Source organism: Cheilinus undulatus, linkage group 3, assembly GCF_018320785.1.
Source record: "Cheilinus undulatus linkage group 3, ASM1832078v1, whole genome shotgun sequence".
Taxonomy (NCBI): domain Eukaryota; kingdom Metazoa; phylum Chordata; class Actinopteri; order Labriformes; family Labridae; genus Cheilinus; species Cheilinus undulatus.
The window spans coordinates 32,417,289-32,433,726 of record NC_054867.1 but is presented as its reverse complement, the minus strand read 5'-3'; the positions used below and the strand labels follow the sequence as shown (position 1 = coordinate 32,433,726).

At 38.4% G+C, this 16,438-nt stretch overlaps 1 protein-coding gene across 15 annotated transcripts in view; it reads right to left on the bottom strand.

The window, feature by feature from the left end:
• Positions 1–16,438, bottom strand: part of cadpsb (Ca2+-dependent activator protein for secretion b) — a 103,488-nt gene that overhangs the window by 24,430 nt on the left and 62,620 nt on the right. For 5 of the 15 annotated variants that reach the window (XM_041780849.1, XM_041780906.1, XM_041780865.1 and 2 more), the window contains exons 10-19: positions 16,227–16,335; positions 15,930–16,142; positions 11,494–11,505; positions 8,451–8,587; positions 6,686–6,873; positions 6,101–6,259; positions 5,807–5,908; positions 5,652–5,715; positions 5,441–5,564; positions 3,139–3,171 (exon numbers count right to left, since the gene is read on the bottom strand). In XM_041780849.1, the coding sequence (XP_041636783.1) occupies positions 3,139–3,171; positions 5,441–5,564; positions 5,652–5,715; positions 5,807–5,908; positions 6,101–6,259; positions 6,686–6,873; positions 8,451–8,587; positions 11,494–11,505; positions 15,930–16,142; positions 16,227–16,335 (1,141 nt within the window). The remainder of the gene's footprint in view (positions 1–3,138; positions 3,172–5,440; positions 5,565–5,651; positions 5,716–5,806; positions 5,909–6,100; positions 6,260–6,685; positions 6,874–8,450; positions 8,588–11,493; positions 11,506–15,929; positions 16,143–16,226; positions 16,336–16,438) is intronic. The other 10 variants (XM_041780872.1, XM_041780890.1, XM_041780940.1 and 7 more) reach the window with 6 other exon arrangements.

The following is a 16,438-nucleotide window of genomic DNA, read 5'->3' as shown; positions in this document are numbered from 1 at the left end:
CCACTGTCACTCGTTTGTCTAAAATTTTGTAAATACTTCAGATTAACTGCTTGCATCTTTGTTGACAGAATGACTTGATAAGACATGGAGTCATGAAATGAGAGAACACCAACAGCATGACTACGCTGAATGATAGGTGTAGATTTTGTAACAACATGGAGCCCGATGGCTACACAAATTTGAAACAAAAGCACATAAATACATAACTCTACATAGAACAGAAGTGGTGCTTGGACTATGGTAGAAAGTGGGTCAAATACTATTTTTCTTGTAGTAATATAAACTACTTAAGCCAAATTAGAAGTATTCATTTAAAGGTGCGCTGTGTAATATTTAGATTAGTCACATCCAGCTGAACAAACTTGGTAAAAAGGATATTAAATCCAAAGGTTCACATACTTTTTCCACCCTGCACTGTGAATGTTTACATGTTTAATAAAAACATGAAAACATATAATTTTTTGTGCGGTATAAGTTTAAGCAGACTGTGTTTGTCTATTGTTGTGACTTAGATGAAGGTCAGAACACATTTTATGACCAATTTATGCAGAAATCCAAGAAATCCCAAAGGGTTCACATACTTTTTCTTGCAACTGTATATATATATATACAGTGCTTAACAAATTTATTGAATCACCTGTCATATCTGTCTCAAAGACCATCCAGCATCATGAAGTGCTTTAATGCGGACCCTTTCATTTTCAGTGAGCTCTCCACGTTTAACCATTTTGAACAGGAATGAGGGATTTCAAACTGAATTCACCCAAATTTGAGCCGGCTCACTGGGCTTCTCTGAGAAGTCAGAAATGAATCAAGCATAACATTCAACCTCTAAAACTCATTTTTCTGTTCAGGAATGCAAGTAAATTACTATCATTTGACGTATTAATCAAGAAATAATAATGTGCTTTACTATTTTTTTCATTTTTTTTGTAAATCAGTAAATTTGAAAATAATTATATTTTAGCATTAAGAATATCATTTGGATTAAAGAGCTTCTACATATTGGTGTATCAACCATTGCAGAAACATAAAAAATGATTTTGGTAATTACCAATGCTGTTAATTTAGGGCAGCTGTGGCATAAAACCTTACTTTGGTTAGTGTTAGGGTGCCTGCCAAATTGGTGTTTATCACCTTAGTTTATAAAACTGTTACATTTTTATTAACTTAGAAAAGCCTGAGGGCGGTTGAAGCATTGATAAACACAGCTATAAACATTCAAGAACAGTCATGTGCTGATTTACATTTCAAATAATTTTGAAACATTATTTTGATTAGAGTGTAAATCTCACCTAATGACCATGTTTTTATTTTACAGTAACTAATTTTATGCAGATATTTTGATTAGAAAGTGTGTAAAACATCCAATATGAAATCATTAAAAATATTCTTTGTTTTTTGGACGGCATCTGGGGACTCCCTCTCAGTGTTTCGCAACCCCCTGGGGGGTTACAACCCTCAAGCTGAAAACCACTGCTCTAGACTCTTGTCTTCCTTCATCTGACTAGAAAACATTAGATGTTAGGAGATCTGCAGGACTGAGTTATTTGTGATAATGATCACCACTGCGCCAGGTAAATCAGTTAAGCTGCAGTAAATCATTTTTTTTTTTTAAGTTTAGGAATCATGTTCAACATACAGAGAAATATTCTGATGATAATTGCAGCATACAGGTCCATTTAGAGCCGTTAGGTACAACCCTCTGTCGTTTTCATTCCTAATGGCTGTTCCTAACTACCTGACCCACAATAGACATTCTGGATCACGTGATTGCAAACAACCTAAAAAACCTATATATATTTCCCAATTTTACACACTGCACCTTTAAGTGATCCTGGTTTTAAATGAATTAAAAAAAATACTGATTTTGGTAACTCTTTCAGTCATAGTGAGGATTTTATCATCAGTAGGAATCTGAGATATTTAAAGAGCTCAAGCAATACTTGAGTCATTTTCTTAAGCAACCTAGAATCAATACTAATGGAAGGATCACATGGATTTGTATTACATTGACTTATATAGTCTATGGTAATAAATCCCTCTGAAGGGGAGCACAGGGAACAGATCTGAAAACGTTTTTATCATGGTCTGAGATAAAGGCAAAGGGAGGTCTTTGTGGTAAGATCCAATGTGGTGCGCTACTGAGCATTAATAATTAGAAATTACTGTATATTATTTATATCAGAACACTAACTATCAATGGGTCTTTATAATAAAAAGGATTAAGACAACAAACAAGCAAAACAAAATTGTTCAATATATCCATGATATTATTTAGTCATGCAGACAGTGTCATTGTACAAGGGTTTCTATTGTTAGTTTTAAGACAAAGGTGGATGGAAACACTTACATAATGCTGTCATACATTATTTTGAATTGGCTGGATTTATGGATTTGTATCTCTTTAATCCATTAAATGTTTAACTGAATTAAAAAAAAACCTTCAAATTGCAATATACCAAGGACTTTCTGCATGATTACATAAAATCAAATTACACAATTTGGTTTGCTTTCTTGTCTGATTTTGCCAAACTAAGTGTCCAAAAGATTTGATTTAAGTATTATGATCATATGAGAGAATATATGACACTGAGAATACTCATGTACATATAAAATCCCATAATCAGGGAGTATGACCTTTTGTTGAAATGTGTAACACATTTATATTTGAATGATGAGACTTACATTCAAATGTTGCTTATGTCTTATTTTCCTTATCTTTATCTTACATATAGGCAAATACTTGACATTTTGATGTCAAGGGATTGTATTACTCTACATTTGTAACCCAAAAGTTATGTATATAATTATAAAATATATTTAAGTCACCCAGAATAATGCAGCGTTAAATTGAATAGAAAAGTAAACCATCTTAACTACATCTGTGGTGATGTAAAGTAATACAATCTTGACTTAATAAACAGATATGCTTAAAACATGCCAAGAAGTTTTAAGATTTAAATGAAGTGTGTATAATACACTTTATGAAAGGTGTGCTATAAGTAGACTCTGTGCATGCATGTGTGTGTTCTTTATGTATTTAGAAAAAGGACATGTGGAGTGCAAGGTTTGGTTTATGTGCATGTGAGTGTTTGTGTGCACTGTGCTTAAACTACAAGCTAAACATGAGTTCACCTGGATCCTTCTGATCCTTTTGACCTTTCTCAACTTCAGCGAGAAAAAGAGAGAGAAGAGATAAAGAGGAGATGTTTAGAATTAGCACGCTTCTGGGCTTATTTTCTCGTTACATGGGGAGTTGTTGACCCTTTCAAACAATCTGCTGGGACGATGATGTCAGCTCCAGGGAGTGAGGTTTCTAGGCAACAGACAAACGTCAAAACATACAATAAAAACAGAAACACTGAAATATTAGCCTGTGGAAAATTAAAATAGTGATATAGATGTTTGTTAACAAACAGACACAGCTCAGACTGTTGTAAACAGGTAGAAGACACAAACAGCTGCCGGGATCTTAGACAGGACACACTGAGTGAATTCAAAACACAAACAAGACCTGCTGAATCCATACACCCCGCCCTTTCCTGTTTCCCCATACAATGGCTCTATTGATAGATGTTCTTCCCTAACTCTGGTGTCACGGTGCGATTGAATACTACCTGCTCGGCACAGCAAACCATTGACACATGATCAGACCGAATGACTGGAGGAGATAACAATGTAAGCAATGTAAAAATGCATTCAAGTCAAAGGAATGGGCATCCAACCAAAAGAAAGAAGCTTACAGACCACACTGCTCATTCATGTCCATCACAAACAGATGGTTTATAGAAGAAAGGACCCCGACTGTTTCAGTGTGGCACTGCTTGGATGTCTCGACTGGCGCACTCCCCACACACTCTCACAGACAAAAATCACAGATAAAAACACAAGCATGGCAGCAGCCACATCTCAGGAGAAAGAGGGGAGGCAGGAGGAGGGGGAATGAGGTGACAGTGCTTGAAAGGAGGAGGAGAAGGGTAGAGGCTGGGGAGAGGATGATGAAGGTACTCACGGATGGTTAAATCCATCACTTGAGATGCCAAGCAGAAGACAGGGTGCTCATACATTTCCCTCCTTTTCCCTATAAAAAAGGATCGGGGCATGCAAGAGGCTGCAGTCAGAGGTGGGAAGGCTGAAGGGAAGAGGGTTGATGGGAAGAGGGCTGTCCAGGTGAAAACAACTTTCTGTTGGGCAGGATGCCCAGCGAAGCCAAATGTTTGGTTCATTTTGAGCCAGGCGTCTCACAAGGACAGGAAATTCACATTAATGGAAAGATAGTAAGGTGTGAATTCTTAGTATCTTTAGCAACCTGAGGGATTCCTTTTAAGGCATAAACAACATCTATTTCTCTGTTAAAATAGTCAAATTGAATGCATTTGTGGTTCAACTGGAGGAAAAGACACATCAAAGGAGAATAAGATTACAAATTTTCTTCGCAGGGGTAATTTTTTGATACGCCAGCAATGAAAGGCCATGTTGTTATGTCTTAAAAGCGCATGCAGGTGGATGATGCTGGTTTGTAGGCGTTCAATCCCAGCATTCCTTTGGTTTAAAAGCCAATTATCACATAGTCAAGAGGTTGAATCAAAGTGATAACTGTGGCAAGGCCCACAACTGTGGGAAAGAAGATAAAGAGCAGAGCAGACAGCAAGGGAGAAGGAGCAGAAGAAAGTGGTCTTTAGCAAGAACAGAAGACAGAGGTGACAGGAGAGCTGCTGGTATTTCAAGGCAGGGGTGTGAAAGGGAGAGGGGAAGGAGGAAGGGGGGAGTCAGCTGGAGGAATCAGAGAGCTACAGTGAGATAGTAAGAGAAGGGGAGTGTGCTTCGACTGGGAGCTGGGAGTCAGAGAGGACATTCAGTTAAGCTGAACTCACAGTCCAATCATCTTAGAGTAAAGTCAGAGGCTGGGATACTACACAGCTTGGATAAAATCAAGTCACAATCAGCACATCAACAGATTTCAGGGCTTTGGATTTGAATGCATTTTTACTCACACACCTCTACACAAAAGCCAACTTGACCTACAGAACAGCACAGAGCTAAAGCAGGCCTGAAACAAAGGAGAGAGTTATTGCACTGAGAGACAGAAAGTGACCGGCAGGCTGTCACAAATCATCTGGGATGCCACAAATCATTTGGGAAATATGAAAACAAATATTCAACAAACCAAGTGAATTCAGCATGTGCATTGAGATAAATAGTAGTTGTATGTACAATCTTATGCTGGGATAAGAAAAAAGCAGTATTGCAGTAAAATCTAACATTTAAAAGGATGCATTACTTTATATGATATACAGCCTATGAGCACTAAAACCTGAAACCGTACAAGATGACTATAGTGTGTACCTTATAGCTTAAATAACCAGAATGATTATACAGTGGATAATTTTCAAAAGAAACCCGTGGGTTTGTGCAACAATTGTGCAGGTCTGGTTACCTTCAATTTTAGCATAATCTTTAATCCGCTGAAAGTTGAGCTGAGCAGCCTGCTCCAAACATTTGCGGATCACTCCTTTAACTTCTTCTGGTGGGACTGGGGTCACAATGTCCTTCATCAGGACCTGCAGGCCATAATAAAGAAGAATTATGCAATCACTTCAAACTACATTACAGGGGTGGGTAGAGAAGTTTTTTGTATGTTTACAAACCCTCTCAAGCAAAGATAAAGTGGCCTTCAGGGCTCCCTCTGGACGACCGAAGGGGAAACAGTATCTACAAGAGAAGATTTAGACATTGGATGTAACAGCAGACGAAAAATACCACATATGTGAGATGTTTTGTCTGTTTGTGTGTTAAAAGTCACCTGAAATTTACAATATTGTTTTCCAATATCACACGCAACCGCTCCTTGATGTCTTCAAAGCGCTCCTTCTCGTCCACTGTCACTGTGCTCAGCCCGTCTGGCCTATGAGGATCACACCCACATACTTAAACCCAGCTGACACCCTGCAGAAGTTCATGTTATGCAACCACTCATCTCTGACGCTCACTGTCTGAAAAACTCACAGCTCCTAAAGAGCCAACTTCAAATTGTTTGTGATTTCTTTCATCAGTTTCCTTTGTGTTACACATACAAATACAATTGGATACATCTCACCTTTGATGCACTTTATCGAGTGGTATTTTGGAATCCTTTCTCTTTCTAAACTTGAACATGCGTGCTCTTTTAGAGGCAGTGCGAGGATCTGGGCTTTGGGAGCTCTTTGGGGACTCTAGGGCTTCATAGCCCAGCGGCCCCCAGTAATTGCTGCCCTCTCTGACTTTAACGGACGCATGGGAGGATGAATAATATGGACAGTGAGAGACTATGGCAACAAAGGACAGAGAGAGAAAAAAAAAACAAGAAAATGGTAGAAAACAAAGAAAATATGTGGAGACAAGCAATTGATTAACAACATAACGTGTGGCAAAATGCTGAAAAGATTTAACTTAACATGGAATAAAAATGAAAAAAAAAACATAAACACAACAAAATAACATGAAGACAAAAAAGCCACAGATTCTTTAGCGAGGCTGATTTATCTCATCTCCCATCTACTTTATATCAACTGAGTTTATAGATTTAATGTGCCCATCTACTCTGTTTTTCAGATTGCCTTGTAATCTAAATGTTTTTAAGGATCCTGTTCAGATATGTCACTCACAACATTGAAGGATTTTAAAAGAAGGGATTAGGGCACACCTGTTCCCATGGACATGGGAGGCACAAAACGCAAAGCTGTAGTGAAGTAGGGTGGGGTCAGTGATAGCCCCACTTTCTGCTCTTTCCAGTAGGTCACGCAGGTAACACAGATGTCTGTGGCAGCCTCGAACCCCATTCCTGGCACAGTACTCATCTAAGACAAACACCTGGCCTGGGCTGAACCATCCCTGTTAGACAGAAAAACAGATAGAAATTCTATCAGTATACCAGCTTCCAGTTGAGCAGAGTTAATTTTGGCAGCTGTCTAAATTTATTCCTGGTCTTTAGATTAAAATTTACCTTAGTTTTAGTTACATTTTAGTCATGTTTAACCTTTATAGTCTTAGTCTGTTTTTTGTCAATGAAATTCAAAAACATTTCAGTTGAGTTTAATCCACAAACAGTCCTTACATCTGAGTCACAATGTTTATCTCCTTTATCTCATTTAATCACCCAACTTGTAAAGTTGATAAAAATGTAAAAATAAAAATCATATTAATACACTTCTAAAACTTAAATTACTTTAAAATATATGGAAGAAAATACTGGCATACCTCTTATGCAGAGTGGAAAAATATCATGGCTTTTGAATGTTCGACAGTTCAGTACTTACAATTTAGTCTTATTTTAGTCGCCTTGACAAAAACTAAATAGGTTTTTAGCACCAAAGATCTGTTTTTAGCTAGTTTAAGTCTCGTCTTCCTCATGGAAAAAAGTTAGGGGACTAAAAAATAATTTTTAGTCACAGTTTTAGTCTGTGAAATTAACTTTAGAGTTGAGTGATATATGATGGTGCTGTAAACACAGACTGTGTAAAAAGATGGCTAGTTACCTAAAAGTGAAGCAAAAACATCTGGATCTCCCCTACTCTGTGGAGAATTCCCTTTTTATAGAGACTATATTCCTCCTCAGTTAGTTCTCTGTTATCTTTATCAGTCTTTTATCAAGTCTTCTTGTTTTTTTCTTTATCTGCTGGTTCTACTGCCTCTGTTAGGACAGTAACAGTCTCAATAGTGTGGTGATATTTGTTCTAGGATTAATGACATGAAACAAAGAGAGTGAACTTCTTTTTTAACCAGCTAGGCTAAGGCTAAATGTGTTACAGCTTCTTCTGGTCTTTAAAGTGATTTTTCACCTCATTTTACTGCTGTTACCAATCATTCTTTCCCTATAAAATCAGATTACAAAGTCCTACTGAGCTTTAAGAATTCTTAACTGACTTTTGTCCTGATACAAACACAGGTACTTTTTTCAAGTTAAAATGCTAACCCTTTTATTGTTTTATTCATTCTGTTTATTTATTCATCAGTCTATTAACATCAGACTTTCATTTGTGGGTGCAAGTGAGGCTTTGTGCCTCTATTGAAATGGACAGTTGAAGTGAGACAGGAAATATGGGGAGAGAAAGTGGGGGAAGACATACACCAAACAGCGCCAGAAATGAGATTTCAGTCGAGGACTGCAGCCCCAGTAAATACAGTACATTAAGAACCAGTTGCCTTGAGAAGGAATAATTAAGTTGTTTAGATTTTATTATAGTAAGTAACAAACAAGATGAAATATGCCCAAAGGTTCCTACTTCTTAAAAGTTTGAATTCTTTATTCAAAGCTATAAAGTTAAAAATCCCATGATTGACAGCTCCTGTAGCACTATGTACACCACATAACCAGAGTAAAAAGAAAGCCAAGAAAAACAAAGAAAAACAAAGAAAAAATAGAATCTTCATTTACAGACAGCAGTTGTAAGGGACAGAGGGTCTCTCACCAAGCAGCAGAAGGTGTCGTTGAGCCTGTGGTCCAACGTGAGCCGCTGCACCATCTCAAAAAGCGAGGCGTGGTCAAAGCTACAGGGGTTAGCGGAGATAAACTCATCCATGCCATGTTTCTGAGCTCTGTCAGCATCTATCCAGCCAACGGTACAGGGGAAAGAACACGGTTCAGAGGAGAAGACATCAGTGAGGCGAAAGCATACAGCAAGTCTTTGTCACAACACAGAAACACCAGGGATCTCTTTTTGCTACTTCTAAAGGCAAATTATAAACACTTACAGCTTACATTGTCAACTTGCATTGTGTCAGACAGCGTAGAGAGATTTGATGTATTGGTGGATGAGACTCTATTGTATGTGCATGCATGCATCGTCATATGTCACATTCCCTGATGTTTTTGCAGAGGGGACCAATTTTTGAATATTCACAACATGTCTCAAAAAGTGCAGTTTAGATGCTTCTTCTTAATGTATTCAATAGATTCTGCCATTCTCGACTGTTTATTATCACTCAGGTCCAGATAAATACTGGGACGTGTGCTAATAAAAAAGACAGAATATGGCAAAGGAATAATTAATCAGTAATAAAGTCAAAAGTGCTAATTTAAGAAAAAAGTTGAAAAACTCAACATCTACACATTTTTATCCTAGCCTAGAAAGTCATATTTGTCAGGCTTTATAGCTGGTCTCACTTTATAACTTTACCTTACATTTTATCAAGAGTTTATTAAAAAAAACTTTACTTGCTGTGTGAAGTAAATGGAGAAAGTTAATAGAATTAATTGCATCAATTGGCTTAAAACAAAGGGTAATGAAACTATAATGAAACCCAGTAAATATGCATGATGAAAACATTGGTGGAATAATCTGGTCATTAATTCTCTTGATGACAATAAAGAACATTTATTAACTAAACAGACCAGCGTTCTATGTGCTGGAAATAATATTACAGCTACAAGCAACCAAATGATGGGAACGGGGATGATTCCAAATAGATAAAGAGATGCAGTCATGTCCTCGATGTGAGTGACAGGTGTCATGTCCATGAGACACTAACATGAGTGATGATGACTTGTTGGGTGGGAAGTGGGATGTGGAGGCCTGAGCTTGGCTGAGAAAGGCCGGGGCACCAAATAGAGCACGAGTGACATCTGTCAACCTCCAGGTCAGAGAGTGGGAAGGGGTGTGGGTGTAATAGCGGGGGCTAAGCACTCATTGAGATTTTCTAAGATAAAAAAGGAACCTACAGAGGAATAAACTTCAGGATATTAGCTTTTAATAAGTCCAATCTGAGGAGGAAAATCTGTGAGACAACAAGTAAAAGGTGGACGACAGAGATTGCTCAAAGAAGAGGGACAAGACAGGTAAAGTAAGCCATAATGTAAAAGAGTAGGACGGTTAACACGTAGGGTCTGGAAACATTGAAACAAGACAGTAAATGACACCAAGTGCTGTATGAGAGGACAGTGGCAGGATGGAAGAGAAACTGGCGGGTGAGGCTTTTTTTATGGGACAATAAGACAGGTGGAGGAAACAAAGTGATGACCACAAGAGGAAGATCCACTTAGGACCAAAGGAAGTGATGTTGTGGACCAGTGTTAAACAGAGTGAAAAACATCCAAAGAGTGAAGAGAAGGTGCCTGAGGTCGTTTGGCTATGACACAGAGTGAGTGGGCTACATCTCCTTTGTCTGGATTCAATGAAGAAATGGTGGATACACTCAATACTACCGTTAAATAACCATACCTTATTAAGACTTCAACCATAAATCAAAAGACCAAATTCTTACAGTAAGGAGGAACTTTTGCATACATATGTAAATTATCACATGCCGGAGAACAGTGTGACTTTTCATTGAGCTTTTAAATGTCATGCACATCTGCAGACCCATTTTCAAATTTGCATTTTTATCTTTTTTTTGCCATTCCTTTTTTTTTTTCTATACGCATTTGCAAGTTGACAATACTTGAATATGTTGCAGTGTATTCATGATCTCTACAGAGCACACTAACAGGCATACCACTACTGGAGAACTCTAATAGGGTAGCAATACAATTTGGTGCAAGTACATGGGTAGATAGCATGAAGCCGACAGAGGCAAAACTGTATCATTCTCTGGGAGATGAGGGAGGGGGGAATGAATGAAAACTCTTTTTTTTTTTTTTTTTTTTTTTTTTTACATAGTAAGGACACATGACACAGGTGTTCTCCTATTCAGGCAAAACAAAGGGCAGTCAAAAGAAATTAAAAATGAGATTTCTCCTTGCTGGAGGTGTTACACCGGTCTAGCCTCTATCTACAGGCCCATCTACTGCAGAAGGAAGGGGAGGGTATGGGGGGTCCGGAGTATTGTACTGTAAGAAGGGGCGGCATTAGCTACTCCTTTTCTTTGGCATTCAGAATACTCCGCATACATATTTGCCAACTCTCATTAGAAAAATTCAAAGGAAAAGAACTCAAAACATTTGGGCCCTCTGAAGTAAAGCATGAAGAAGCATATTGAGAATTTTGGCTCATGCATTAAATAGATTTTGAAGACATAATTTAATGTATTACCTACACATCCACAAGGTTGATGATATCCTTTATTTCTCCATATCATGACACTTCTTTTAATGAACACTTTGTTTGTATTCAGCTCTTGAAACTGAGATAATTACACATCTTTTCTTCAAGAATTGTGTTTGCTTTTTTAAAGAAATATTTTGCTTTATTCTGAGGGATCCAGTCACCAATGTGAAAAAGAGAGAAGGCAATTATGCAGTAACAACTGTAATATATAACTTTAACCACTGCTGAGTCAAATAATAAGTTCTAATAATAAAATACATGCATCCTATGCTGGAACGGATGGATGCTTATACTTTGATCCTCTAGTTGAGGTTGTCGAAAACAAAAAAAAGTTATCAACTAAATATCTAAGACATGAGGCGAGACGTGAAAAAGGAGAAGAGGGGGAAAGAAGAGAGAAAGAACGTTGCATTTGTCAGATAATCAGCGGGGATTATCTGAGCTGTGCCGGCTACAGGGAAGCACTTACCCTTGAGTCCAGCTAGAAGACAGCAGGGTAAGAAGGGACAAACCAGAATAACATAAAGACTAGCAACAAGGCTGGAGGAGAGCAATCACGAGAGACCCTGACCTAGCAGCTGCATTACTCAAGAAGGGTACAGGCAAAAGCATGAAGAAGAAAACACAACTGAAAAACAACAACCTATACCAACATGAGAGTTCGTGGGCGGTGGTGTGTGAGTACATGTGAGGATATGTGAACTTGACAACAGATGTCGAGGCATATAAAAGAGAGAAAAAAGAGAGAGCGACAGAGGAAGGGAGAGTAAGAGAGACAGGAAGAGAGAGTAAACGATCCTCATCACTCCACTGCAGTTATTTATTCTAAATTTTGGACAAGTACTTAAGGAGTCAAGAGGTACACGTTAAGTACTGTCACTCAGGGCAACTGGAGATCAAGCAGAAGGCTTACTTTAGGAGGGGACGTTGGCAAACACAGACACCCATCCAATGAGGCAAAGTTTATTTGTAAAAGGTGTCTGTGTGATTTTATTTTCAATGGAAAGACACTATGAAGGTCCTGGAAAAGTTGGAATAAATTAGCAGTGGTGAATCATAATTTAAACAGTAAATTTAAACATGCTTCATAGAGGACTGTACATATTAAAGACAACAACCAGTCGACTAGTCAAGGTTGGTCATCTTTCAGTTTTAATCTTGGATAAAATGTCTTTAGAGGGAGGGCTGAGATTATCTTTGATAGCTTTTAGGACTTATTTTGGCAGTTTGGGTTTTTACAGTTAAACTGAAAGATATTTTGATTTCTCTAGAGGTGCAGGTCCAACTTAAGTCAAAAGTGTTTTGTGTCTCGCTGTAAAGCTTTTACAGAACTAAGATTAAGGGAAGTGTGTTTTTTGAAAACTAAACAGTACTGGAATTACAGGTTGACCAAACTTATTTAAGTATTTTATGAATTGATGCTTGCAATGCTTGGCAAATGTTGTGTCTAACATCACATCTTAACTGCACAAGCGTCAGACATAGCATAACATCCTGCAGCATTGCACACTCTCTGTCAACACTGCATCTATTACATATTTCATTCTTTTCCCTGTGAATTTCAGTTTTCCCCTTGTAAAAAACACAACGACATCTGGCCTTTTTATCATGTACATGGAAAAGTGGACGTTGTGGCACTTTGCACTGGCAGCTTTGAGGCGACTAGTTTTGCCACAGTGTTGGAACAAGTCAGAGAGCAACACTTCTAACACTATATTACTAATTCACCACTATCTCCATGATAAAAAAGGTGCTAAGAAGCTCTGTTGAAAGAGTGAAGTGAAAGAAAATCAAGGAATATCTGACACTCCTGATACCTTGTCATCTACCTCTTTGCTTGTTCCATACCCATCTCAATAGCTATGTTTACAGGGACCCCTTGTAGTCTGAATAAAAAACTAATTTAAATGAAAATGCTTCATATAAACACTTCGTTTGAAATACAATTCTCCCATCTGCCTCATTTTGAAAGAAATTTCATTCCGATCGAGAGGGGTGGTTTATGCCAACAGTTGTTCAGATCAGCATCCATAAAAACGATTGATCTGATCGTCTCTCCCAGTTTGGGTCAATTTTTGTCTTTTTGTGCATATCCGCCCCATGAGACATGTTGTCTTTCAGCTTTGCTATTTCTGGGATAGACAAATACATGTGGGAAAAAAAAACAAAACGAATCTGTTATTCTTGTACCACATATTTTTGGTAGATTTGGGGGAAAATACTGAGCATTTCAGAGCAGTTTCATTCAGATCAATGTATGATGCAGACTGGCATTAGATTAACACTGGTCTTCATTAAAATAGGCTACAACAGAGAGTACAGTCAATACATGCCCTTTTGTAAAGTGTCTTTTGATAAATTTATGAACTGGTGCTATACAAACAAAGACTGATTGATTATGTATGAGGGAAAAGCAATATTGATCAAGCTATATATTATGCAGCTGAGTATTTTGTGGTCTTAAATTCTACACTGTAACCTACTATATGTAGGCTTTTCAGCTAATTGCTGTCAGGATGCTACAATATGAATCAATGTTTGCAAGCTGATTTTGCCTCTGATGCTACCTTGCATTGCGTATAGTTGGGGCACAGTGTAAGGTGAAACATCACCGCCCATAAATAGCTGGGGTTTTGTGCCAGTCAGTGACCACTGTTACAATGTCATAATGCTCTGCTGTGTGGAGGTAAACCAGCACAGTGGATAGATTTGTAAATATTTTGATCTTTAAAGTTGCATTCTGGCTTTATTAGATTACACAGGTATATTGACAGGAGCAATGCAGAACCAAACTGATGTGGATGTTAACTTTAAAGGAGGACAGGAGGCACTACAGAGCTGTTTAAAGTTGTGTTTAATAAATTTTGCTTCATTTTGACTGTTTGCTGAGTGTTTTCCTAAATCTAAACTAGCCTACAAGTCTGAATTTAAGTTTGCATTTACTTTGAAATTAGTTGTCCAGGAGCATCCTTAGTGATTACCTCAAAAAACAATATAACCTTAACGAAAAATAAGCTTGAATTTTGATTTTCATTACGGTTTTCTTATTACAGAATCGCAGTGTTTTTTTAATTCATCACCTGTCCCTGAAAAAGGATATGTACGTGATTAGTGATCTAATAATGCTTAAGATCATATGAGGATGTCTTCAGGGTTATGTTGCATACTGAGAATTAAAACTAAGGATATTTCCCTTATCAACGCTGACCCCCATTTTAAGTCGGATCAACATAGACAAAGTGCAGGAATAAATCACAGGTGAACCCCTATAAGCAATAGAGATCTGAATCAGTATGGTACCCTTAGATACAAGACATCTATTAGCACAGTCTATTCATTCAAGGTGCACTGAATAATTATCTTCCATAAAACTCGATTAAAGAAGAGAATGACATTTAAAAAAATGGGCAGACTGCTCAGAACCTTCATAGGCCTCTTTTTCCCTATTAGTCCACTGCAGCAGAGTCAGGAGGGTTGTGTATGTTATGGTCCCAGTGCCATTCAAGACCACCAGGGGGTGAAACATGTACGCGTGGTGTGCCACAATGTTTCAGGGAGGAGGGGAGGAGGTCTGTGCCACTGTGAGGAGGCTTTGAATGGCAACAGCTGGCATCAGAGGAGTCAACTAACCACAAGAACGATCACATACTGGACAAAGAAACCAAATGGAGAAACAACATAGAATTTATGTGATAGGATTCTGAATAACTGATCCAATTCATGTCGTTTTAGTTTAACTCCAATGATATGATTAACAGAGAGTGAAAGAAACCTATAAACTCGGGGCTTTTGAATTTAATATACTTAAACTACATTACTTGCTACTGTAAACATGGGTGTCCGTTATTTGTTTTAGAAATAAAGCCAATCTACCTTTGTCAGTATTTTATACAAGGAAAAAATAAAGCTCTTGCTCAGAAGTATAGTATATCAAATATCAATTAACTATGGAGTCAAAAGATGCACACAAAAAATGTTTCTTTTTCTGAATAGCAGGATCTATTATTGTGTATTTGTAAAGATATAAAAAGCATGTGACTTTTTATTAGGTTTAGTAGGGTTAGAAAGGCCTACATTAGTGTTGTTATGGGCAATCCATTTCTGTTGACTTTGCAATAAACTGCATGGGAGCACAAGTTAAACTTAAATATATAAAAACTGTGTGAAGAAACTATGATGCTGGCAGAATTTACAGTTAAAAATAGGTTTTTCCCTTCTCTAATAAGGGGGACACAAAAGACGGTTACAACAGAAGAAGTTGGTACAGATGCCACACTAGTGTAGACAGTCTTACCTTCAACTTTGCTACCTGACCTGTGGGCTGCTTAGAAGTGCAAGTACAGTGACAGATTGGTTAAAACTTTTGACACGTCTGGCTTTGCCGTCATTCAGAGACAAGGGAACCATCTGAGAAACAGTCTCAGATCCTTGCTGTCTTCACAGCCGCTGTCTAAAGCTATGGCTTGATTAAAACTGTTCAAATGAAGAGCAGCACACTCGGTCTGAATTCAACCCCAGCAGGCTTGAATGTTCAAATCTTATGTGCGGTGACCTATTTAGTTTCAATAGAAAGTTTTCACACCATATCCTGCTGCTTTGTCATTAAAGGCTTTTATCGAGTTGATTGTTCCTCGTGAACAGACTGATGGGATAGCATGGAGTTGCACCTTTGAACACTGTGGGAGTGGTGACAATGAGTGGAAGTCCATTAGATGCTGGAGGGATCTGTGAGAGATCAAGGCATGTGTGTGCGTGCCTGTGTGTTAGTTCTACCAGCACGTTTTGTGACTGCAGTGTGGAGCGCATGGCGTGAGACATTTATGGGTTAGAGCTTTCACTGCTTTTGTGAATGGAAAAAAAACTGCTTTCTGCTTAAGTGACTACGGTGTTTTTTGGGCTACTTACAGAACTGAGAAATGGGCGCGTCCATCTGAGCTGAGGCACCCCCTTTGGAGTTAAGTTTCTGGACCTGAGTGGGTGGTACGGGCTTGTGGGACTGGCCAGTGGCACGATACATGGCCTGGACCCACAGGATGCGGTCCTGCTCGTCGTCGCTGGCAAAGATCACAGTGTCACCTTCCTTCACTGCGTTGAAGAAAGCCCTGCCACCATCCAAGCCTGTGACAAGAGAACATTAAAGAACAAAGATGAAGTGGTTTATAGCCCATCTGCACCTCTAGTGATACCATGTAGCAGTCTCACCTGGCTGTGGGTCACTGTAGTCGACTGTATACCCGTCCAGCTGGAGAAGCTCCTGTGGTTCTGATTTCTTCTCTCTGTAGCTGCACATGGCAAATGTATACTGACTCACCTGCAATGCAAAAATGAAGCAATCACTTCAGTATTTCTTTACTGATTTCAGAGGTGGTTTGGAGTCAGAGAGAGTCAGAGTAAACTAAGGGGATCAGGTATGT